Source organism: Corylus avellana, chromosome ca1 (assembly GCF_901000735.1).
Source record: "Corylus avellana chromosome ca1, CavTom2PMs-1.0".
Classification (NCBI taxonomy): domain Eukaryota; kingdom Viridiplantae; phylum Streptophyta; class Magnoliopsida; order Fagales; family Betulaceae; genus Corylus; species Corylus avellana.
In genome coordinates this window covers 43,466,937-43,490,058 of record NC_081541.1, presented here as the reverse complement: position 1 = coordinate 43,490,058, position 23,122 = coordinate 43,466,937, and the positions used below count along the sequence as shown (strand labels likewise).

The 23,122-nt window shown below is 37.1% G+C and overlaps 4 protein-coding genes across 10 annotated transcripts; all 4 read left to right on the top strand.

Moving 5' to 3' along the window:
- Positions 1-846: 846 nt before the first annotated feature.
- Positions 847-6,968, top strand: LOC132163902 (uncharacterized). Of its 6 annotated transcripts, none has more exons than XM_059574281.1 (11): positions 847-1,080; positions 1,663-1,717; positions 2,021-2,056; positions 2,144-2,188; positions 2,592-2,675; positions 2,918-2,983; positions 3,270-3,308; positions 4,252-4,351; positions 4,877-5,027; positions 6,062-6,219; positions 6,676-6,968. In XM_059574281.1, the coding sequence occupies exons 1-10, from the start codon at positions 908-910 to the stop codon at positions 6,084-6,086; spliced, it is 774 nt and encodes a 257-aa protein (XP_059430264.1). In that variant the 5' UTR covers positions 847-907; the 3' UTR covers positions 6,087-6,219; positions 6,676-6,968. The 6 variants fall into 6 exon arrangements, with proteins under 6 accessions (XP_059430264.1, XP_059430270.1, XP_059430277.1 ...); XM_059574287.1 differs by having other exon boundaries at positions 6,665-6,968; XM_059574294.1 differs by lacking the exon at positions 2,918-2,983.
- Positions 6,969-8,495: 1,527 nt separating this feature from the next.
- LOC132166984 (uncharacterized) lies at positions 8,496-13,011 on the top strand. The gene is made up of 2 exons (XM_059577862.1): positions 8,496-8,720; positions 10,932-13,011. The coding sequence occupies exon 2, from the start codon at positions 10,969-10,971 to the stop codon at positions 12,895-12,897; it is 1,929 nt and encodes a 642-aa protein (XP_059433845.1). The 5' UTR covers positions 8,496-8,720; positions 10,932-10,968; the 3' UTR covers positions 12,898-13,011.
- Positions 13,012-14,696: 1,685 nt separating this feature from the next.
- Positions 14,697-19,041, top strand: LOC132179109 (protein ELC-like). Of its 2 annotated transcripts, XR_009439883.1 has the most exons (3): positions 14,697-16,145; positions 16,945-17,111; positions 18,604-19,041. XR_009439883.1 is itself a non-coding variant. In XM_059591753.1 (2 exons), the coding sequence occupies exon 1, from the start codon at positions 14,855-14,857 to the stop codon at positions 16,100-16,102; it is 1,248 nt and encodes a 415-aa protein (XP_059447736.1). In that variant the 5' UTR covers positions 14,698-14,854; the 3' UTR covers positions 16,103-16,145; positions 18,604-19,041. The 2 variants fall into 2 exon arrangements, 1 of the variants encoding a protein (XP_059447736.1); XM_059591753.1 differs by lacking the exon at positions 16,945-17,111 and having other exon boundaries at positions 14,698-16,145.
- An 876-nt stretch (positions 19,042-19,917) lies between these two features.
- On the top strand, positions 19,918-22,810 carry LOC132179100 (pentatricopeptide repeat-containing protein At1g11290, chloroplastic). Its single transcript, XM_059591741.1, has one exon. It carries the CDS (start codon positions 19,958-19,960, stop codon positions 22,424-22,426), a length of 2,469 nt encoding a protein of 822 aa, XP_059447724.1. The 5' UTR covers positions 19,918-19,957; the 3' UTR covers positions 22,427-22,810.
- Positions 22,811-23,122: the final 312 nt, after the last annotated feature.

The following is a 23,122-nucleotide window of genomic DNA, read 5'->3' as shown; positions in this document are numbered from 1 at the left end:
AGTTGGTTTGGTAATGCCTTTTAAGGGGTGTTTAGTTTGAAATTTGAATGGGTATTTTTAAATTAAAAATCACATGATTTTTTAATATAAGAAATTACTTGTGCCACCAATAATTTGCTCATATTATTTTTATATTTTTTTATAAATTCAATAGATCAACTGGTAGATTTGTGGGGTTCACCATTGACTTATGTGGAGTCCATATAAGTCGACAAATCTAATCATTGATTTGTAAGATGAAAATAAAATATATATTGACACTATTCATTTCTCTTTGTGTCTAAAATATTTTGCCAACTCTTGAAGAATACAACTTATCATGTCTCAATTAGAGCAACTCCTATCAAGAATTAAGATTTTTTAGAATTTATTACATATTTTATTGTTAAAATATTTCTCAAATCTTAGGGTTCGTTTGATAAACGATTTTGTTTTGGTTTTGGTTCGATACTGTAGCAAAAAATGATTGATGTGAAAAAAAAGTAAGAATGTTAGGTATAAAAAAATAAAAAAAATATTGTTTTGTAGTGATTTTTTTTATTTAAATAGTAATAAAAAATAATTAATATGTTGTAAAAAAGTAAAAGAATATTAAAAAAATAAAAAGGTGAAATGAACAGTACATTGCCAAAACCATCAAAAAACCGTTTGTCAAACAAGGCCTTAATAATTATTTTCAATTAAAATAGTTAAAATTTTATCACATAAATGTTTTGCCTTTTAAAATAAATAAAGTAAAACATGATAAATTTAAAATTAGTAAATATTATTCAAATAATTGATATTAAAAAAGAATTATTCAAAACCCGCAATGGATAAGACTAGACCCGGTTAGTTAAACTCTCTCTCTCTCCCCCGCGCGCGCGCATTTCCATGAGCGAGGAGTAGATAGAAAGAGGCGGCGGAAATGGCTCTCTGCGCTTGCGCTTCCTCGTCTTCTCTCAGGATTCTGAGCTCACAATCACCGCCTCGGCCTAGGGTTTCTTCCTCTTCTCCTCCGCTCCGCTCACTGTCTTCTGTTGACAAAACCTTATCGCAGATTCACAGTTCTGGTGTCATCGCTTGCCTTCGTGCCAACAGGTCTCTCTCTCAAACCTCTATGCTTTGATATATAAGTTTGAGGTTTGAGGTTTCTTTTTTTCCATGATGCATTTGAATTTCGACAATTTTTGGAGGAAAATGAAGAGTGATTAACTGATTATAGAAAGAGCGATCGTATGTAGAAGTAATCGATGCCAAGATAAATTCAACGTGAATCGGAGTGGCATTAACACGTTTCTTCGTTTTGATGTCTTTGTCTGGGGCTTAAAATTGTGTTAGAATAGTAATTATATAAAATTAATCGCACCCTTTCACCCTTTCCTATCAGTTATCACTTATCGGGACTGAAAACCCTGATTCTACAAAAATTGTAGAATATTAATTAAATAATTAAAATTCATCATTTTCTATCGGCTATTTGGCTGAGTTCAAACCTGATTCTAGAGTATTGGCCTATTGGCCCTACATTCAGGAGGAATGTTGGAATATTAATTAAATGATTAAACTTAAATTTTTGAGACAAGTGGTGATTTAAAACTATGTTTATATGGAAATCTGTAAAGTTAGCTTGGCAATCTTGGCGTGGACAATGGCTTACTGTAGTTTTTTCCTTTTGGATAGTTCGGAGCTGGCACTGAAAGCAGCACGTGCTGCGCTTAGTGGCGGCATCACGGTTGTGAGTCTTATTTTTTGGTGCAAACTCTTCCTTTATCTGTTTGTTGGAATGGACGTTCTAGTTTATGTTATGAGCTAATAAATTGTTGCTTCTCACCCCCTAGTATGTGAATTGTAGTTGGTAGATTCTTGCCATTACTTAAGGTCTCGTGTGATTTTTAATGTTGAAAACGTTTTTGCCTGGTCATTCTAATATTACCAACCGTTTTATAACAAGATACATGGGTAATTTATTCTCATTCTGCAATTAGTTTGTGGCTTGTTAGTGATGGTTTCTAATTTGTTTCTCTTTCTTGATATGTAGCTGGAGATTGTGATGTCCACGCCAGGTGTACTTGAGGTTGTCTAGAAATGCAATCTTCCCAATTTGTCACTGCAGGTTGCTCTCAGTTTGGGCGTTTATGTGCTTTCTTTCTCATTTGCACAGGTTTTGCAGCAGCTGGTGCAGGAGCATCCTACTATGGCCTTAGGGGTAATATATTGCTAGCCACTTTTGGATTTACTGACATATCATATTATGTTCATTTTCAGTTCAAATTGAGTTGTGTTTGACAAAAATCCTTGCTGAAGTCTATACTTGTGGACCCAGATTCTGTAAATGATCTATCGACACAAATTCTGTGCTTGTTTGGAAAGACCATCGATTGGTGTTTCTCATTAGATATCTTACAACTAGAATCCCTCTTTTTTCTAGCGAAGCAACATGCCTCCCCAATTACGCTGCCTGGGAGGTCTATAAAAACTATCTTTGTAACACCATTTGAATGTTTTTATTGTGCCATCTTCAGTTAAGATAAGCGTCATAGATTGGTTTGGGATATAGATTTATCAGAATTGTTTTGTGGGAATTATCTGAAACTGCTACTATCATGCAGGTTGGGACTGTGCTAAATGTTGAGGATGCCAAAAGTGCAATAAATGCTGGAGCCAAATTTTTTATGAGTCCTGCTATGGTTAAGGTATTCATTTTAGATTATGCAGTCACAGGCTTTTTACTTCCTACTTGAATCTGGCAGATATCAATCTTGGATAATACTCTTTTTTCTTTTCTTTTTTATTTTTATTTTTTTCTTTTTCTTTTCTAGTACTCCTATGATTACTTGTGACTTTTCATCTTAAACTGAATCCTAAGCAAACCTGTTAGGAGACATCTCTAATACCTTTTCTTCTGTTCACTCCAAACGTGCTTACTCCCTGTCAGGACATTATGGTTGATGTCCAGTGTGGTGAAGTTTTATACATACCTGGTGTGATGACTCCAACAGAAGTAAGAGCTTTTTTTCTTAAAAAAAAAAAAAAAAAAAAAAAAAAAAAATCAATCTTTCATTTCTAACCTTCCATGTTTTTTTGTAGAATCTGTCTTTAAAAATCTTGACTTATTATAGTGTTTTTCTTGTTGGCCACCAATGTTGTTCTCATAATGGTGAATCTTGAAGATTTGGTTTTCCAGCATTATTTGTTTTCTAGCATTCTGTTTGAGATTTGAAATATTTGGAATATTTGAGCTTCTTTCCCTGAAGGAGAACTTAAAACCATCAATTTGTGATTTACAGATATTGTCTGCATATGATGCTGGTGCGAAAATTGTCAAGGTGAGTTTTGACAAGTTCTATGATGTTTAAAATGTGGAAGTTGATTGACATCAAGGTATAGTAGTCATTGTCCACTGCCATATGTGCTGGTTGTTGCAAACCAACAAATGGATGTTAATGTAAAAGCTCATTATTTATTTGATTATTCTGTTTTCATTGGTCATTTACACTTGCTAGGTTACACAATTCTTGTGGAATGTCCCCACGATCTTGAATTTTTTGAGGTATATATCATCAGTACATGAATATACATATAATTTTTGTTTTTATTTTTGGTTAAAAGGTAAACAAGCCGCAATCTTAGCTTTGCTGAGTTGAATAAAATACTTTGTAGATTCTAAATTTTTTTTTTTTTTGGATGAATGATTAAGCATTTCATATCAACAAATAACCTGTACAATTCTCTCTTCAGCAATCAAGCCAAAGAACACTGGCACAATACTCGTGGATTCAAATTTCCTGTCTTGATTGCTAATTGTTGTAATAATGCCCCTAATCTTCTTTAAACTTTTCATAAGCATCTCTTACACTATTTGCATCATGGAGATGTTATTTGTGGGGCAATACATTATGACATATATCAGTTGAACTTTGATACTGTCGTAAACTGTTTTGTTTGAGGAATGTGTGCCACAATTATCCTAAGATTCCTTTAGCACTTTGGACCTGGAATCATGTAGGTTATTTATGCCCCTAATGTACTGCCTCATAAATGCATTCTCCTTCCTCCATCTAAGGAACTTTCATAAGATTTGCACTTGGTGAAGGAGTATAACTTCATACATGAATTTTGCTTTTTAAACATTTCTTTTTCTTTCTTTCACGATGTATGATATCTCATATTGTTTGGAGTGTCAGAAAATAGTTTTTTTTTTATACGTAAAAAAATAGTTCATCTATAGATGTACCTTATGGATGTACTTTCTTTTATTTGGTGGAACAGATTTATCCTGTCTCTGCGCTGGGTGGTAGTCAGTACATTTCAGCACTCAAGAGGCCTTTTTGTCACATCTCAATGATTGCCTCTCAGGGCATAACAATAGGTTGTTAACTTTGGCTCTGTCCTGTAGCTCTTACAGCCTCAGTACTTCAATTGCTTATATTAGTGCTTAAGTGATGGAAATATGATATTCTTCCGGTCTGCTATTATATTATTTAAGAATTAGAGATGATTTTCATCAGGGAATTGTATTCATATCCCTCTGTCATTCAAATTGTTCTGGTCATAAGACATTTATTGGACAGCCTTCAAACTTTTAAGTTCTTAATTTTCTTTCAAAACTGCATGCATCAGCCTTTCAACAAAATGAAATCATGCAAAAAGTATCATTTTCTTAATTATTTTTATCTTTTCATAGATTTAAATTCAAACTTGCATTATGCTTCGAACCAGTATTTTTAGAGAGCATAAGGAGACAGAATGGTCAGAAATTTCCTTTAAGTTGGTATGTTTTACATTCCTATTTTCTGGTTACAGAGTGATTTTTTTTCTTCAAGCAAGATACCAATTCATTGAGTTGTAGCATTAATTTTTCTGAGTTAACATTTGTTTTCTACTCCAATTTCAGATTCAATCAGAGAATATATCAGCAGAGGAGCATCAGCAGTTGTTTTATCCGATGCCATATTTAATAAAGAGGCAATTAGTCAAAATAATTTCAAAGAAATATATCAACTTGCACGTTTGGCAGCTTTGCAGGGCAACGAGGCTGTAGAACAGTGAGATTTTTTTTGTTTGTTGTTATTACTTGGTTTTGCCTTTTCTAGACTATATTATTTGTAACTTTGTCTGATGTTCTAATGTTTTGGTCTTTTAGTTGTTCTTAATTAAAGAGATAAATGGATGATGGCACCTAAAATGTACAGTTGTTTGGCATATATATTCAGATTATATTAAGATAATGTAACTAGTTGCAGAATTTGGAAATGATTGGAAGGGAATCATTTTCAGTAAACTCTGTCTCTTTTTCATAGCCTTGGAAAACTTGTACAAGTCATAATCGACATAATTGGAAACAAATTACTTCTTCTTGAATGTAGAAAATGGATTTTTATCTTCTAGGACGGGGGAGGCTGACTTCTTATCCAGAATTAAGTCTCTTCACTAGGCAAAAGTTACTATTATAAACTACCACCATCATTGTCATCATGATTGACAATGCCATTCTCATTTTAAATCCTGTGCCCAGCTGTTGTGAAATATATATATAATCCCTTTGAATCATATTTCCCATCAAATGTTTGTGGTGATATGGTATGTGGAAAACCCAAAGTTGTTTTCTCTAAGATCTTCAATACCAGTGTCCTTTGGGCGTTAATGTATTATAAATTGCAATACTTTGTAAGATGTCAAAGGGAAAAGAAACTAGTATATTTGCTTTGTAACGAAATGAAAGTTGCTTCACTTTTTAGTGCTCGCATGCCATTGTTCTGAATTCTAAAAGAAAAAAAGAAAAAAGAAAAGAAGAATAAGAAACAAATCCTGATTTTCTCTCCGCATTTCTAATTGAATATTTTACTTCTCACTGATGTTCAGACATCACTATAATATAGTTGTTTTTTCATCCATATTGGATTTTCTATTCTATGTTGTGAGTCGGACAACTTTTCGGCCTTATATTTCAATCAATTACACATATTGCATACATATGGGGCCAGACACAAGTGTGCTCTTGAGGAACATCTCATATGTTAAATAATGCTGCTGTTCTTCATTTAATTATATGACCTCTGACTGATTTGATGTCATGCAGGAAGAAGAGGTGTACCCTAAACTAATTACATCACAAGTAACCGATAGTTTCCTCCACATCACCTATACCAGATTAAATGCATTGGAACATTTTTGGACAGTGCAGATGCAGATGCATATAGTCTAGGAAATCCTACCGATTCAGACTAGACTATCTGGGTAAAAGATCAGTCCTTATTTGTAATCATTTATCAGTTTTTATTTTCTTTGCAATCATGCCTTTTCCTTTCCCTTATAGTTTGTCAACTGACATGCTAAAAAATAACTTGGAGTTTTGTTTGGAGCTGATACTGTAACACCTCAATTCTATATTGGAAAGACAATTAGCATATATAGAGTGAATAGGTTATAAAGGAGCTCATGAGTATTAAGTTTCACATTGGTTCTTTACTAGGCGAGATTGAGCTTTATCAGCGATTCTAGGGAGTTTGAATTACAACTTGGCTACTCCCTTTAGAGTGATAGCATAGATGTGACCAATACTTTCTCGAGTTGTTACAGATATACTAAAGTATTGGGCAATTGTGCCCCACATGATCATTGTTGTCATAATCATCATCGTCATTACAAATTTAACATCTTGCCTTTACTTATTTGGACTCAGCTTTTTCGCAGATTTTTGCAACTCGATATCTATGATCAAATGCAGGCTGACTACCTTCGGCATTCTAATCTTGAAAGCTGAAACTGGGCTTCAGAGTTCTGTTCCAGGTAGAGCTGAGGAGCATGATTGCAATACTTATAGGAGGAAGGAGAATTTTATGATGCATGTTGTGCTGGATAAGGATAATATTTGCATCCTCTCTAAAATATAGAATTCAATCAAAAATGAAGCAAGTAAGGGGAAAAAAAAGGAGAACATGTTAAATTTGTTAATTAGTTTACAAAGCCCTTTTTGTTGTTATTATTATTGTTGTCAGAATACACATAAGTTCCCCTAAGGACTTTCAATCTGAAAATTTGATAAAAAAGAAAAGGAAAACAAAATGTTCTAAATCTGTTTATGATTCTTTGATAAAAAAAAATAATAAAAAATGTTAGACTTTCAACTATTTTACAACTCTTGAAACGTGTCGGCATATGATTAGAAGATGTCAAATTATTTTTTTAGTGCATATGAAGTTGTAAAAGAGTTATACAATAATTATAGGTAGAGCAATACTGAAAAGAAAAGAAAATATTTAGAGCAAAATGTTTTCTTTTTTGTCAATAACAATTGTCTTAAAGTGTAGTTTTTAGTATTAGTATGAGTAATGCTATTTAGCATATTGTTATATGATTGTAATACAATTTAATGATATGGCAGCAAAACTCAAAAACGGATCCTCTCCTATCCTAAATGGAAAGGCTTAAGATTTCTTTTTTAGAAATCTTAAGGTTTCAAATGGGACACCGGTCCCACTACTAAAATAATAATAAAATATTATTTATAGTTTTAAAATAAATTAAAAAATAAAATAATAAAAAATAAAGGGTGTCTGGCCACCTCATTTTTGCCTTGAGGTGTGGCTGGCTACCTTATGGCCAAATCATCGCTAAGAGCCAAATAAAAAATAAAAAATAAAAAAAAAGATTGATCTAGTGATGGCTGGCCGAAGATGGGTTATTTTATTTATTTATTTTTATTCTAAATAATATTTGATTATTATTTTTAATTAGTGGGACACGTGTCCTATTTGTGACCTTAAGATTTTTGAAATCTTAGCCATGAAATGGATACTCTTTGGTCCTAAATCAGTACTTGTAATTAAAAAAAAAAAAAATCAATGACTGAATTATAGTTCCATATCATTCTAAATTTCTAATTAACACAATTATATAATAATCTACAAAATAATATTTATTTTTTTAACCGTTTTTTTTGTATTAGTTTAAAAACGGCCTTTTATGAGAAGGACAATTTCAATCGGCGGCAGTACGGAATTCCCGGGGCCCCAAGTCCCAACAGCCCCTCACTACGTGGCGAGTTTAGGCGTTGAAAACGGACCCGACAGCTTACAAAAAGGAAGTTCCTGAAAATACAGATAAAAACTAAAAACTAAAAACGACATGCTTGTTCAATGTTCAGACAAACAAAACCTTAGAAAAACACCAACATAAAAAAGCTATTATCTCAATTAAGATTCTCTGAATATTTTTATTTTTATTTTTTAAAATAATTGTATGTTTAATCATTTTAATTATTTTCAAATTAAAAGAAACTAATTAAAAATACTGTTAAGAATTTTTTTTTTTTTTTTTTTTAGTTCGAATCCTGCTCCTCTCTTTCTTGTGCGGACATGTAAAAAAACATAATAATAATAATTCTAGAAATTCCTGATCCTTATTTCCCATTGAATTTCAAACCCTTGATTTAATTGAATGCTAATTTAGACATATTATAGATAAATAAATACTAACCATTTTCATTATTTACTTACTAAAAAAGAAAATATAATTTTCACAATTTCCCTTTTTCTGGGCAGATTCATTTACACTCCACAAAAACAAAGAAACAAACAAAACAGACAAACAAAAGCAAAACAGAAAAAACGAAAACATCTAGCGATAAAGAACGTACAGACACAGAGAGAGAGAGAGAGAGAGAGAGAAGAGAAAGAGGACAAGGAAGACGACCTCGTTACCATCGTCGATCCCTCGCATCCACTCCTTTCACAAAGGTCAGTTTCTCAGATCCCCCATTTCTTCTCCCTCGTTATAGATCGGATTTTCTGAATGTGATTTGTCGATTTTCACTTGCGGATTTGATGTTTATTTCTTGTTTTCTTTGTTATGTTGTTGTGGGTTTTATTGTTTTTCTTGATCTGTGATTTTTTTTTTTTTTTTTTGGGTCGAAATGAGAGTTTTGATAGATCTCTACGTTGTGGGTTTCGGATTTTAAGATCGAGGTTGTGGGTTTCCTTTGTGGCGTTGTGAAGTAGATTGATGGGTTTGTTGGGTTGGAATGTGAAAGTGTTTTTGAATAGTTAGTCTTCCATTTTCCTTTCATATGCGTGGCAGTGGATGTCGATTTTGAAACTCAAATGTGCGCACAAGCGTAGCGATTGAATACAGATATAATTTCTAAGAATTTGGGTTGGGCGTGCTTGGCGGCTCGAAGAATTTATTCCGGCAGTTGATTTTTCATTCGCTGTGGTTTTGGCTCCATGTGTTTTGATTTGTTGGTGCTGCATGTGTATATCGATTGCGAATGAATGGATGGTTGGAATTGTGTGTGTGTTTTTTTTTTGGGTTATCTTTGCTTGTGATTTTTGAGAAAATTATTACAGGCATTGTCATCTTGAAGCTTTGTGATTGTATTTTAACAACCCATTATTTTTTGGGGTCATCATGGTGATGTTTGGCAGTTATGTGGACTACCCTTGTTTGCACATTACTAATTGATAATCATTCGGAAAAATGTGAAAAACTCCCTTGTGGGTATCATATATTCACAGCAGGGGACTAACTCTCATCATTGGAAACTATTATATTTTTTTAAAGGAAATTCATTAAAAGCACTAGGGGCGCAACCCAAGTATACATGAATTATACAAGAGAAACACCTAGGAAATCAAGAACAATAAAAAAGAGAACATAAATCTGCTTTGCTAGAGACATGGAGAAAGGCGGTAACAGAGATCCACTCAAATAAGGCTTTAAGAAAAGAAGTCTGTAGATCCAAACCTGTTCTCTCTTGGTCATCAAAGCTGCAAGTGTTCCTATCTCACCCAAATGGACCACCATAAAAAAGGAAGGAATTGCATTCCAGTCGATAATGATATCATTCTGGCCAACCCTCCTATTTCAACACGCCAAAAGTTCCACTACCCTTCTAGGCATAACCCACCCTACCCCAAGCATAAGAAAAACCATAATCTACAGCTCTCTTGCAGCATCACAATGAAAAAGAAGATGATTCGGGATTTCTCCACTCTTTTTACACACACAAACACCAATCTATTTTTTTAATAAGTAATTGAAATATCATTAAAAGCGTAAGGCGCTCTCCCTATGTACACATGAAGTATATAAGAAAAATCACCTAGCTAGTAGGAGCAAAAAGAACAAGAAAATCATGAAAGTTGATCACAACAGGAAAAAAACACCAGCTATCCAAAGATAAAGAGTATTGAAAATTTAAGACTTAATCTCCTTCAATGTCTTCTTATGGTTCTCAAAACTTATGTCGTTAATTTCCCTTCATAAACACCACAAAAGGCACGAAGGAATCATCTTCCACACAATGACACTCTGATTGTAACACCCTGGTCCTATATTGGGAAGAGGAGTTGCCCACATAGACTAGATGGTTTAAAGAAAAATACTCAAGGGTGGTAAGTCCCACTTGTGGATCTATGATGTGTAGTTAATATTATATTGACACCCAAAAATGCACGAAAAAAGTGTCTGCATATAAGTGGTACCTTCAACTATCTTTCTGGTTCCTATAGGATTTTGGATGAAAGTCGGCCTCTAAGAAGTTGCCTAGCAGGCTTGGCATGCTCTTAGAATTTTGGAAGGTTTCAGTTCTGCATTTATTTAGGTATGATTCTGTGAAACGTTTTGACTTGCTGCAAATCATTTGTGGCAGCTTGTAACTGTAGTGCACTATGGGGCTATTGCTAGTAAGTTTTCGCATTCTTAGTTTTATTTAATGTTAAGTGTGAATCAGTAGTAGCAAGGGGAAGGATTTCTGTGTACGAAATTTATTGGCTTAACATTCTCTGGGTTTTGCATACTGATCATCGCTGTTTTTGTGTTTAATCAATATTATGTAGGTTCTTTGGTTGCATAGATATTGTTTTCATATACTAATTTTAGCAAAGCAAGATTTGATTTTCCTTATAGTTGTTGTAGTAATGTTTTAGCTAACTTTGTTTATTTTTCAGATCAAAAAAACGTTTTAGCTAATTTGAAGCCAGAAAGATGTCTCCAGCATCAAAATCCAAGTCCAAATCCAAGAGCAAGCCCTCTGCAGGGGCTGCAAAGGAACAACAGAAGACTTCTTCCAAGCCTTCCGCTTCTACTAACACTGGGGGTGGCAGTCAAGCAAGTGCTTACAATCCAGTTTCTGGAACATTTCATACCCTAGAAACATCATCAGTTGCCCCTTTGCCACCTTTACATGACAGTGGTCGGTTCCGTAATATAGATGATACAGATGAGCATTCTAGCAGCCCTCATGGAACTGTATCCGAGTATGACTCAGTTTCCAACAATGGCAGCTGCTCTGGTGAGTCCGAAGACCCAAAGGAGAAGATAGCCCATTCTACTCTTCGGCAGGACGTAGTACCTGGTTCTGACAATGACAGGCGAGAGAAGATTCGTCTGAAAAATGAGCGGAAGCACCAGAGGCAGAGAGAGAAGCGAGCACAAGAGTTGCACGATCGTTGCAGTGGCTATCTCATGTCAAGGAAGCTGGAAGCACTTTCTCAGCAGCTAGTGGCAATGGGGTTCTCTTCTGAAAGGGCAACATTGGCGCTGATTTTGAATGAGGGCAAGGTGGAGGAATCAGTTGCCTGGCTTTTCGATGGAAGTGAAGAAGCAGCTCACCAGAAAGATATTACTGAACTTGGAAGTGGGGCCAATCTGAAAATTGATATTAGTGAAGAGCTGGCTCGGATTTCAGTGTTGGAGGAGAGATACAAATGGTCCAAGCAGGAGGTTGAACGAGCTGTTGTTGCCTGTGAAGGCGATCTTGACAAGGCAGAAGATACGATAAGAACACAGAAGCAGGAACAACCTGCTACTCCAAAGCCAGAAGAAACTGCTGGGACCAAGAACCTGACGAGGCCACAAGAAATGCCTGCAGCTTCAGCTACATTACAGCAAAGAAGAAATGAAAGGGATTTTAACTACCCCAAGACAACTGCAGCAGTGCCAACATTTCCTGAACCTGGGAATCGGAATCTGCAGCTTTTAAAGACGAATCAACTGAAGTCACTGGCAGAGAAGAGGTGGGCTGCTACCGGATCAAGCCCTTCTGCGTCATTAAATTTGGCACCACCTATGCAGGTAGCACCTCTATCAGCAAAAGTGGAGGCGCGGCTTGGTGTTGTTGGAAATGAAGGAAGAATATTACAGCAAGGAGCAGTGAGGGAACCAGTAGTAGTGATGCAGCGTCCCCAAACCATAAATGCCAAGCAAAACCATGTTTCTAGCGTAAGTGCTTCACCTGCAGGAACAGTTCCATGGTATGTAAGTAGTGTTCCAGCTGTTGAAAACATAAGGTCAAATGGGAAGATCATGCAAAACCAGACCATAGGCGGCCTTGGTCGGGAAAATCAGAGCTCTGAGCAGTTCTACCATCAGGCGGCTCCCTATAAAGAATTTCCTTTCATGTTCAGGCAAGTGGATCCCACATCATCTGGTCTGGGAAGTTCATGGAGCACAAGGGGTGCTGCATCTTCGCCGTCACTTATGGTTCCTTCTGAGCCTCGGCAGGGTTCATGGAGCACAATGGGTGGATCCTCGCATTCACTTACAGCTCCATCCTCTCTCGGGCTGTTTCCGGCACAGGGTTCAGCAGGAACATTCGGCTCATCTTCACATGTGGATTGGAACACAGGTGGCTTGATGCCTGACTGTGACTATACCAGTATAAATTGGGCTGTGAATTACCCTGCAGATTCCAAATCATCAAGCGGGTTGTTGCTGGGATTATCTTCCTTATTGAGGAACCGCTCAGGCATGAGGCTGGGCAATCCAAATGGGAAATTCATATCAGGGTTACAGGATGGTGGGGTGGCTACAGAATCATCATCTTCCGCCGGTTCGCGCGAGTGGACGTCCCCCTTTGCAGGCAAGGACATCTTCAGTGTGCCCAGGCAATTTGTTATTTCTCCATCTCCTTAGGACTAGGAATAGGACTTTGGAGCAAAAGGAAAAAATATAGACAAGGATTGTGGTTGGCCTATTATGGCTGTGTTCATGGTTGTTTCTTGTTTGCCAATGAAAATGCGTTTAGTAGTTTCTGCCTTATAATTTTTTTATTTTTTATTTTTTTAAAGTCATGAAATCTGCCTCTACTTCCAAACGCGTTTGACGTAGTTGGCCGATCTATATTCGTAAGGCCCCCATTTGGATTAGGAGAGTTGAGGAAGAGGGCATTTTTGTAGAGGATATATTTTAAAAAGAAAAACAAAAAATAAATAAATGAATAAGACTAAACTATGAATTTAGAATTCAAGATTCCAGTTCTGCCTTCTGGTTTTAAATCATTAAATTTATACCAAAGAATCATTAAGTAGTTGGATAAACTTTCGAAGTCTTTACAAACTGATGTGACAATAAAAAAATGTTATTTATTTTTATGTAACTATTTAGTATGTGCTGCCACTGTACAATTCACATGGTATTCATTTTTATAAAATGTGAATTGAGTTGTAATAATAATTATAATATCCTAAAGAATTTTTCTAGGGGACCATCTACTATTTTTTATTTTATTTTTTGACATGTTCAAATAAGGGAATGGGGAGGGGAGATTTGAATTAGTGACTTCTGCTTTATTAAGCGTGGTCTACAACTGATTGAGCTATCCCTTAAGGACGAGGTCATCTACTATTGTCTACTGTATCTTGGATGAAAGTGCACTATTATGTTAAACAAGACCCTTTTTTCATTTCACAAGATTTATTTAATGGTTTATATTGGATTTTATAGATTTAATAGTATATATATTATTTATGATCATTTAAAATAATTATAATTATTTGACCTATGCTTATTATTTTACTGTACATATGATATTTGAAATTTGAACAGAGTGTCTTCAAAGATAGATATAAATATTATTTTTAAGCCTTAAAAAAAATATATTTATACGAACTATTTCAAAACAATGCCACTAAAACTATAGCTATAGTCCTTATTAATCATCACGCTTGTAAATATTGAATATAGGTAATTACTTAGAGCCTATTTAGAATTGCGTTTGAAAAATACAGTTTTTAAGTCCAAAAGAGCTTTAGAGCAAAAAATTTATTTTTAAGTTTTTGCTAAAAGTGTTTTTTTGACCATTTTTTAAGTTTTTTGGACCCTTAGCGTTTTTTATTTTTTTATCAAATGAATATTTTTTTTTTCAAATGAAATTTTTAAGTGTTAAAAGCACTTTTAAAACCCTTAAACGCAATCCTAAACAAACCCTAAGTTTGAAAAAAAAAAAAAAGCATTCGTTTGGTAAAAAAATAAAAAGCGCTAAGGGTTCAAAAAGCTTAGAAATGGCCAAAAACTACTTTTAGCAAAAGGTTAAAAATGAAACTTTTGCTTTAAAGCTCTTTTGAACTTAAAAACTGTATTTCTCAAACGTAATTACAAACAGGCTCTTAAAACTAATTAGAATATGGTCAAGACTTGTATGGTGTGTATGGCAATTGGTAAAGGACTTGAAAATTGAAGTGAAAAAAAAAAAAAAAAAAAAGAAGAAAAAAGTAGAATGTTTTGTATGAAAAAGTAAAAAAAAAAAAAAATTGTTTTGTAGTGTTTTTTTATTTAAATAATAATAAAAAGTGATTGATATGATGTAAAAAATAAGAATTTTTGAGTTAATTTTGAGAGAATTAATAAGGTTTTTTTTAGTCATTTGGAAAACACCCCCTAATAACCTTTTTGTCCCGATCCGTTGAGTGACCACCCAAGAGAGTCCACCCCTTCCAAACGACGACAAGCACGTGTACTGTGTCTCCCACGCAACGCTTTCCAAGCATTTCCCCAACTCCTCCCTCTTTCTTTTGCCCAAAACCAAATCCATCACAACGCAACCAACCACAATTCACAACACGTACAACCAAAGCAAATTCCTTTGTTTCAGATGGTGTCACCGCCGGTGCACGCGGGTCCGGCGCCGCCGAACCCCCAGCAGACCCAGCAATTCCTGAGCTCCGTCCTCTCCCAGCGCGGCCCCTCAGCGCTCCCCTACTCCGAGGACACCAAGTGGCTCATCCGCCAGCACCTCGTCGCTCTCTCCTCCAACTACCCCTCTCTCGAGCCCAAAACGGCGACGTTCACCCACAACGACGGCCGTTCCGTCAACCTCCTCCAGGCAGACGGCACCGTCCCCATGTCCTTCCAGGGCCTCACCTACAACATCCCCGTCATCATCTGGCTCATGGAGTCCTACCCCCGCCACCCTCCTTGCGTCTACGTGAATCCCACGCGCGACATGGTCATCAAGCGCCCCCACGCCCACGTCAACCCCTCCGGCCTCGTCTCCGTCCCTTATCTCCAAAACTGGATCTACCCCAGCTCCAATCTCGTCGAACTGGCCCGCGATCTCAGCCTCTACTTTGGCCGCGACCCCCCTCTCTATTCCCAGCGCCGCTCCAACCCCAACCCTAACCCTAGCCCCAGCCCCAGCCCCAGCCCTAGCCCTAGTTTCAATCATCCCAATGGAAATGCCTCGAGCGTGGGCTATACGCGCCCGCCGAGGGTGTATCCGCCGTCGCCGTACGGTGGGGTGCAGGCGGAGGACCCGGCGGAGGTGTACAAGAGGAACGCGGTGAACAGGCTGGTGGAGGTCGTCCATGGGGACATCACCGCGATGAGAAAGGGGCGTGAAGGGGAGATGGACGCGCACTTCAACGCGCAGGCCGTGCTCAGACACCGCGGAGAAGAGCTGAACAGAGGCCTCAAGGAGATGATCGACGAGAAGGAAGCGTTGGAGCAGCAGTTGCAGATGGTGTTGATGAACGGCGACGTTTTGGAGTCGTGGCTGAGAGACAACGAAGCGAAGATTACAAGGGGTTTAGGAGGCGACGTGATCGACGTGGACGACGCGTTCGAGTGTGTCGACGTGTTGTCGAAGCAGATGATGGAGTGCACGGCCGCGGACTTGGCCGTCGAGGACGTGGTGTACGCGCTGGACAAGGCGGCGCAGGAGGGTGCCATGCCGTTCGATCAGTACCTGAGGTCCGTGCGATTGTTGTCGCGCGAACAATTCTTCCACCGCGCCACTGCTGCCAAGGTGCGTGCTGCACAGATGCAGGCGCAGGTGGCCAATATGGCCGCCAGGATTTCGCATTATGGCGGTGATGCGGAGCAACTGCGTGTTCGAGCATGAGCTTGGTTGATTGGTTATACCAAGTCGTATCGTGTAACGTCAGGTCAGATTCATGTGAAAATTTGTCAACGGTTAATGGTTTTGGATTGTTTGATAATGATTTGTATCCATAGGGCAAGCTTATACGAGTTGTTGTGTATGTTGTGATTGAATAATTGATGGGTTAATGTTAAATTTTTGACACATTGTCGATATTTATGCATTTCTTATGGTTTATTTCATTCGCATACAGGGGAAGAAGCATTTTGTGTTGTAATATGGTTAAAATTTGACATCTTTGATCAAGGAAACATCGAGAATATTTGGGACGTTTCTTTGATTATATATGTATTTGTTCACGGTATTGTTACAAACAAGTGAATAACTTGTGCTTCACATGAGCAGGATCTTCCGATGTCGGTCTCTTGCAATGCAAATAACATCTCATTCTGTTCCGTGTTGTGTCATTTATTTTTTTCGCCTCTGCGATACTATTCTTCTATCCAATGGATGGACGAGTTGATATGTTTTAATGAGAGAATGTACAGAGGAAGGTTTGTTGTGAGTATCAAGTTTGTGGTTTAGTTAGTTGCGTTTAGGTTCTCCAGTTTATTGTTAAGAGCATAAAGGTTGCTGATGCTTCTTCCTTGAGCCACTGTGCTTGTGTCGGCTACTATAATATTTTCCTGACATGCTAGTCTATCTGGTGGATAAGTAACAATTTGATACTGCAGTATTAGTTTATAAATTTCAAACACTGTATGTACTTAATAAATAGGAATTGATATCTGTTTGCTTCCAATAAAATTAGGAGATATGTTCATCCAAAATGCTGTAACTCTTGATTCATCCTGATTATATAGGGTCTGGACATCAGGTGGCGTGTTGCTAGGTGTCTTTGGTCTATTATTATAAGAACTATATGAAAGATGCAACACAGATGTTAGCCCAAGTCTTCCCTCAATTGTATCTTGGTGTGAGGGCTTCTCTATGTTTGGCAGATGGGTTTGCTTTTGAGACTACAAGTTAGGTAGGCAACTTCGTCCAGATTTGTTGCCATTTTGCAATGTTACGAAATTGATGCACTTTTTAGCCTTCAAGAGCTTTGCAAAATGTATCCAACACCAGTAATTGTTGTAGCAGTCTACCAAAGTTATGAATTTAGCATAAGTGGTAGGCACATTCATAATTACTTTCTAATATTGAAGCATTTTCTAGTCACTATATCCAACACTAGTAACGGCTGTAGCAGCTGACCAAGCTTAGGAGTTTAGAATAAGTTCTAATATCGAAGTGTTTTCTAGTCACTATCAAAGGGGTTCTCTTCTTCTCCTTACCATGTGTGAGTCATTTCCTTAAATCTTGATATATCTTTAAACATGAAGTAGAAAGATCATCTCTAATTCATTGCCTCCATGAAGCCAAAAAGAAAAAAAGCATGGTTTAGTTGCATTATCAAATGATTATTCTGACGTGAACTCTAAGCTGAATGTGTAGGTTAAGTAGATAGTTGTTAGCTACATTCATAAGCGTATCATCATTCTGACCTTGGAGCGTTAGGATGTGACACTTCTTAGTTCTTATAGATGATACACGACTGTGGTTCTCAATTAGAATACTGATATTTGACAATTCTATGACAACCTTATGGAGTCGCTATAGAAGGGTTTTTGAACAGGTTGTGTAATCAAAATGTTTCTTGTTGGTAATTCTGGTATACTCATTACAAAGCCATGTCTTGGAGTGTCTACTTTGATTTTAGGACAAGGGGACAACTTTCAGTGATGATTGTAGTTGTTTTTTGTGGTGTTCTATGAGTAATCTTGGAACCTTGCGAGCTTATGAGACAGTTTAAGAGAATCCTTTGGACATAATTCGATAGGCCTGCATAATGATTATTGCTGGTACCTAACATTACTAATCATGTACTTTTACTATTATTGTAAGTGTTTCAAGTGATTATGTGTCTTCTGCTTGTTCTGTAACTTACATAATCTAAGTCACACAAATATTCTGAGTACTTTGGTACATAATTATCTTCTTATTCTATGTTGCATTGAGAAATGTTCTGCACAACTTGGACATCCAAAACTAGAAACACACTGTGTGCCATGTACCTTATCCACAACATGCATGGAAATTAAGTGAACTTATAACTACATGCATATTTTTTGCAACCACATGAAATTCTTATATCATCTATGATGAACATGGAACTTATTTTCACTGGAATTTTCAGTTTTAATGCCTTCACCAATGTTCAGTATAGTGTATCATGTATCTGTGAGTAGAATTCAAATGTTCTGAATTTATATTTGCTATGACATTTAATAGTGATAATCTGATTCTCAAGTGGGATTAAAGCCAATCTAAATTTAATTGGGATTAAAGCTTAGTTGGGTTGACCTCAGTATTGAATCTCTTTATGGGTTATGTTCTTATAGATGTCATGTTACATTAAGCATTGTTGCAGAGATCCTATGTTTAACAAAAATTATTGATACATTTAAGCATTGTTGCAGAGACCCTTCCTTGCAGAATGCTAGTATAGTTGACTCTTTAAGAAGATGGTGCCTTCTTGGTTTGGGTGTGTTGGTATGAAGAAAGACTAATACTTGGGGAGTTACATAGGAAGACTACCAATGGCTGTTGTCAGCAGTTGCAGAATTGAGGAAGCAAGTTTTATTTTCTGCCCAAAACCCTAGTGGTTCCTTTCAAGTTGCTCTCTACATGCTTCTGGATAGCACAGTTGAAAAGGTGCAGATTATTGTACTGAAAAACCATCAAAGTAGTCTTACGTAGGTTCAGGATGCTAGTAACTTGTTTGCTTCCATTCAATGCTATATCACTGGACTCTTACAGTAGATTGCAAGCATTTCATGATTGGCTGAGTTTGTATGGCGTATCATGGGATATGTATGAAATTATACTTGTGAATGCAGATTTTTGTTTTTTTGTTTTTTTTTAATATTTTTTATAAAGTGGGTTGGAGGAAATATTAAATTAACATGTGTTTAAAATGTATGGGAGAATTAAAAATGCATTTAAAAATTACATGCCTTTTGAATAGATATCAATTTAATGAATTAGATTTGAAAAAATTCGTCAAATTCAATTTAAATGAAAACTTTGTCCGAACTCCCTCTCTCCCTCTCTCTCTCTCTCTCTCTCTCTCTCTCTATATATATATATATATATATATATATATATATATATATATCATCTTCTTATCTTCTTAGTAGACTCGAATTCATGTTCTGTCTCACCAAACCATAGATAAGAAGACGAGATTCATGGTCGTTAATCTTGTTCACCTACTTTCTATCAATAATCTATTATGGTTACACCAGATAGAGAGTTCAGCTTCTGGTTATTTGTCCTTAACTTGCTAATAAACGTCTACATTTGCTTGGTTGAATTTGACATGCCAACTATGCCTTTAAAATGAGGGATTTAGATCCTTTACAATTCATTGTCCAAAGAGGAGGAATAAAAAAATTGTAGTTGCTCAGGCAGGTAGGCCTCCGGCTCGGACAAAAGCATCTTGGTCGGCAAAGCGAGCATCTTGCTTGGACAACTTTCTATTTAAAAATGCACGTGAAAATGTTGAATCGAACAAACTTTGTCCGGACTTAGAATTATCTATCACTCTTCAAGCCCTTCATTCCATTGAAAACAAGCAACAAACTAAAAGCAAAAACTTTCAATATTTTTAGTTTTGCAATGTTCTTCCAATCTACCGTTAAAAGGTTGTAATGTCCCTCTTTGTGTCCAAAAGAACAAAATATCTTTTATTTTATTTTATTTTTCCAAAAAAATATAAATTTGAAAAACTTATCCTCAAAAGATCCACAGGAAATGTAGAGAGCGAGAACGATGAGCTCACAGCTACTGCACCCCACGCCCATCCTCCCCATTACAAACAGCAAAGCCCCGGCAACTCCCTTCAAAACAAGCCCCTCTTCATCGCTCACTGTCTCTCACACTCTATCACCAAGAACCCACATTCCTTCTCATGTCTATAAGCACCCTGCAGCCCTTCTCCTTGAGCTCTGCACTTGCATGAAAGAGCTCCACCAAATTCTACCTCTCATCATCAAGAACGGCCTCTCCGATGAGCATCTGTTCCAAACCAAGCTCGTCAGTTTGTTCTGTAAGTACGGTAGCGTGAACGACGCTGCTCGCGTTTTCGAGCCCATTGAGGATAAACTCGACGCGCTTTATCACACTATGCTCAAAGGGTATGCCAAGAACTCGTCATTGAACAATGCTGTGTCGTTTTTTTGTCGAATGAAGTATGATGAAGTTGAGCCCGTGGTTTATAATTTCACTTATTTGTTGAAAGTTTGCGGTGATAATACGGACCTTAGGAGGGGTAAGGAGATTCATGCACAGCTGATAACTAGTGGGCATTCGTCCAATTTGTTTGCAATGACTGGAGTGGTGAATTTGTATGCAAAGTGTAGGCAGATCAATGAAGCTTATAAGATGTTTGATAGAATGCCCGAAAGGGACTTAGTGTCTTGGAATACGATTATTGCTGGATATGCACAAAACGGGTTGGCAAAAGTAGCGTTAGAGTTGGTTTTACAGATGCAGGAGGAAGGACAAAAGCCTGATTCAATTACGATGGTCACTATCTTGCCTGCCGCTGCAGATATTGGGTCTTTGAGGATTGGAAAGTTGATTCATGGCTATGTTATGAGAGCTGGGTTTGGATCGCTTGTAAATATTTCTACTGCTTTGGTAGACATGTACTCAAAATGTAGTTCGGTGGGGATTGCTCGGTTAATCTTCGACAGGATGAGACAAAGGACTGCTGTTTCGTGGAATACCATGATTGATGGGTATGTACAAAGTGGGGATCCTGAGGAAGCAATGGCAATTTTTCAGAGGATGCTGGATGAAGGAGTTGAACCAACCAATGTTACTATTATGGAAACTTTACATGCGTGTGCTGACTTGGGTGATCTTGAGCGGGGAAAATTCATTCATAAATTATTGGATCAATTGAAACTTGGATCTGATGTTTCTGTGATGAACTCTTTGATATCCATGTATTCCAAATGTAAGAGAGTTGATCTTGCTGCTAAAGTATTTGAAAACTTGCAGGGCAAAACCCTTGTCTCATGGAATGCCATGATATTAGGTTATGCTCAAAATGGGCGGGTAAATGAGGCTTTAAATTACTTTTGTGAGATGAAATCACAAAATATAAAACCAGATTCATTTACCATGGTAAGCGTTATGCCTGCTCTTGCCGAGTTGTCAGTTACTCGACAAGCAAAGTGGATGCATGGACTCGTTATAAGAACTTGCTTGGACAAAAATGCCTTTGTGATGACTGCTATTGTCGACACGTATGCTAAATGTGGAGCTATTCACATCGCAAGAAAGCTCTTTGACATGATGGAAGAGCGGCATGTGACAACATGGAATGCTATGATAGATGGATATGGGACACACGGCCTTGGAAAAGCTGCTGTAGAACTGTTCTGTGATATGCAAAAGGGAACCGTCAAGCCAAATGACATAACTTTTCTGTGTGTTATCTCTGCTTGCAGCCACTCAGGCTTGGTGGAAGAGGGACTCGGCTTCTTTTCCAGCATGAAGGAAGATTATGGCTTAGTGCCCTCAATGGATCACTATGGAGCTATGGTTGACCTTCTTGGTCGAGCTGGAAAGCTCAATGAAGCCTGGGATTTCATTCAAAAGATGCCTATTGAGCCTGGGATTACCGTATTTGGGGCTATGTTGGGAGCCTGCAAAATCCATAAAAATGTTGAGTTGGGGGAGAAGGCAGCAGACAAACTGTTCGAGTTAAACCCGGATGAAGGTGGGTACCATGTGCTGCTCTGTAATATATATGCCACAGCTTCAATGTGGGACAAAATGGCGAAAGTGAGAACCGTGATGGAGAAGAGCGGGCTTCGGAAAACTCCTGGTTGCAGTTTAGTGGACTTGAGAAATGAGGTTCATAGTTTCCATTCTGGAAGCACGAGCCATCCCCAATCCAAAAGAATATATGCTTTTCTTGAGAAACTGGGAGAAGACATCAGGGCTGCTGGCTATGTGCCTGATACCAATTCAATTCATGATGTGGAGGATGACGTTAAGGTGCAGTTGCTCAATAGTCATAGTGAGAAGCTGGCTATTGCCTTTGGACTCTTAAACACCCGTCCAGGCACAACCATACACATCCGAAAAAACCTACGAGTTTGTGGTGATTGCCATAATGCGACCAAGTACATTTCACTTGTAACCGGACGGGAAATCATAGTGCGTGATATGCATCGGTTCCACCATTTCAAAAATGGAATCTGCTCTTGTGGAGATTATTGGTGAAGTGGTCAATGTACATGTCTTGATTCTTGAGAGTGGCTGTAACTGTACTAGCCGCCGCGGAATGTTTACAAGGAACAGGGTCTTGTGAAGCAGATAAAAGGATGCTTGGATGAAGTTTGGTTTTTCCATAATTTTCAAACGTCATGATATCATCCGGCTGTCATGCCCAAATAGTGCAAATCAATATCTTAAGAACAGGAACAAATAGAAGGTCTGGAAGTAGGCTGCAAATTTGTCTAGCCATACAACAAAAATAAGGTACATCTTGTCATATTTTGATATTTTTTAATTCTTCATAAGATAACCAGACCATTATAGTCTTTATGGAAATCCTTGTATCAAAATTTAGTTTTTAGTTTTTATTTTTTATTTTTAATTATCAAGAGCTCCTTCTCATTCACCTGTTTATTCTTTGATTGATTCGTTTAAGCAAAGAAATTCTTGGTACCTGTTTTTGACTATGTTCTAGTTGCTTGTTGATTTGAAGTGGATAGTGCATGCTCACTCAGTTACACAGTCTCTAGTCATGGAAGGTGTTACGAGTCTAATAGTAGAGGTATTTTAGGATTAGAATACCTTAGAGATAATAAGTTATAATCCTAAAATACCTCTACTACAAATACATGCTCACATGCTTTGTTGATCCTATTAAAAATACATACAAAAATCACATGCTCTAAGGACAAATGTCAGTTT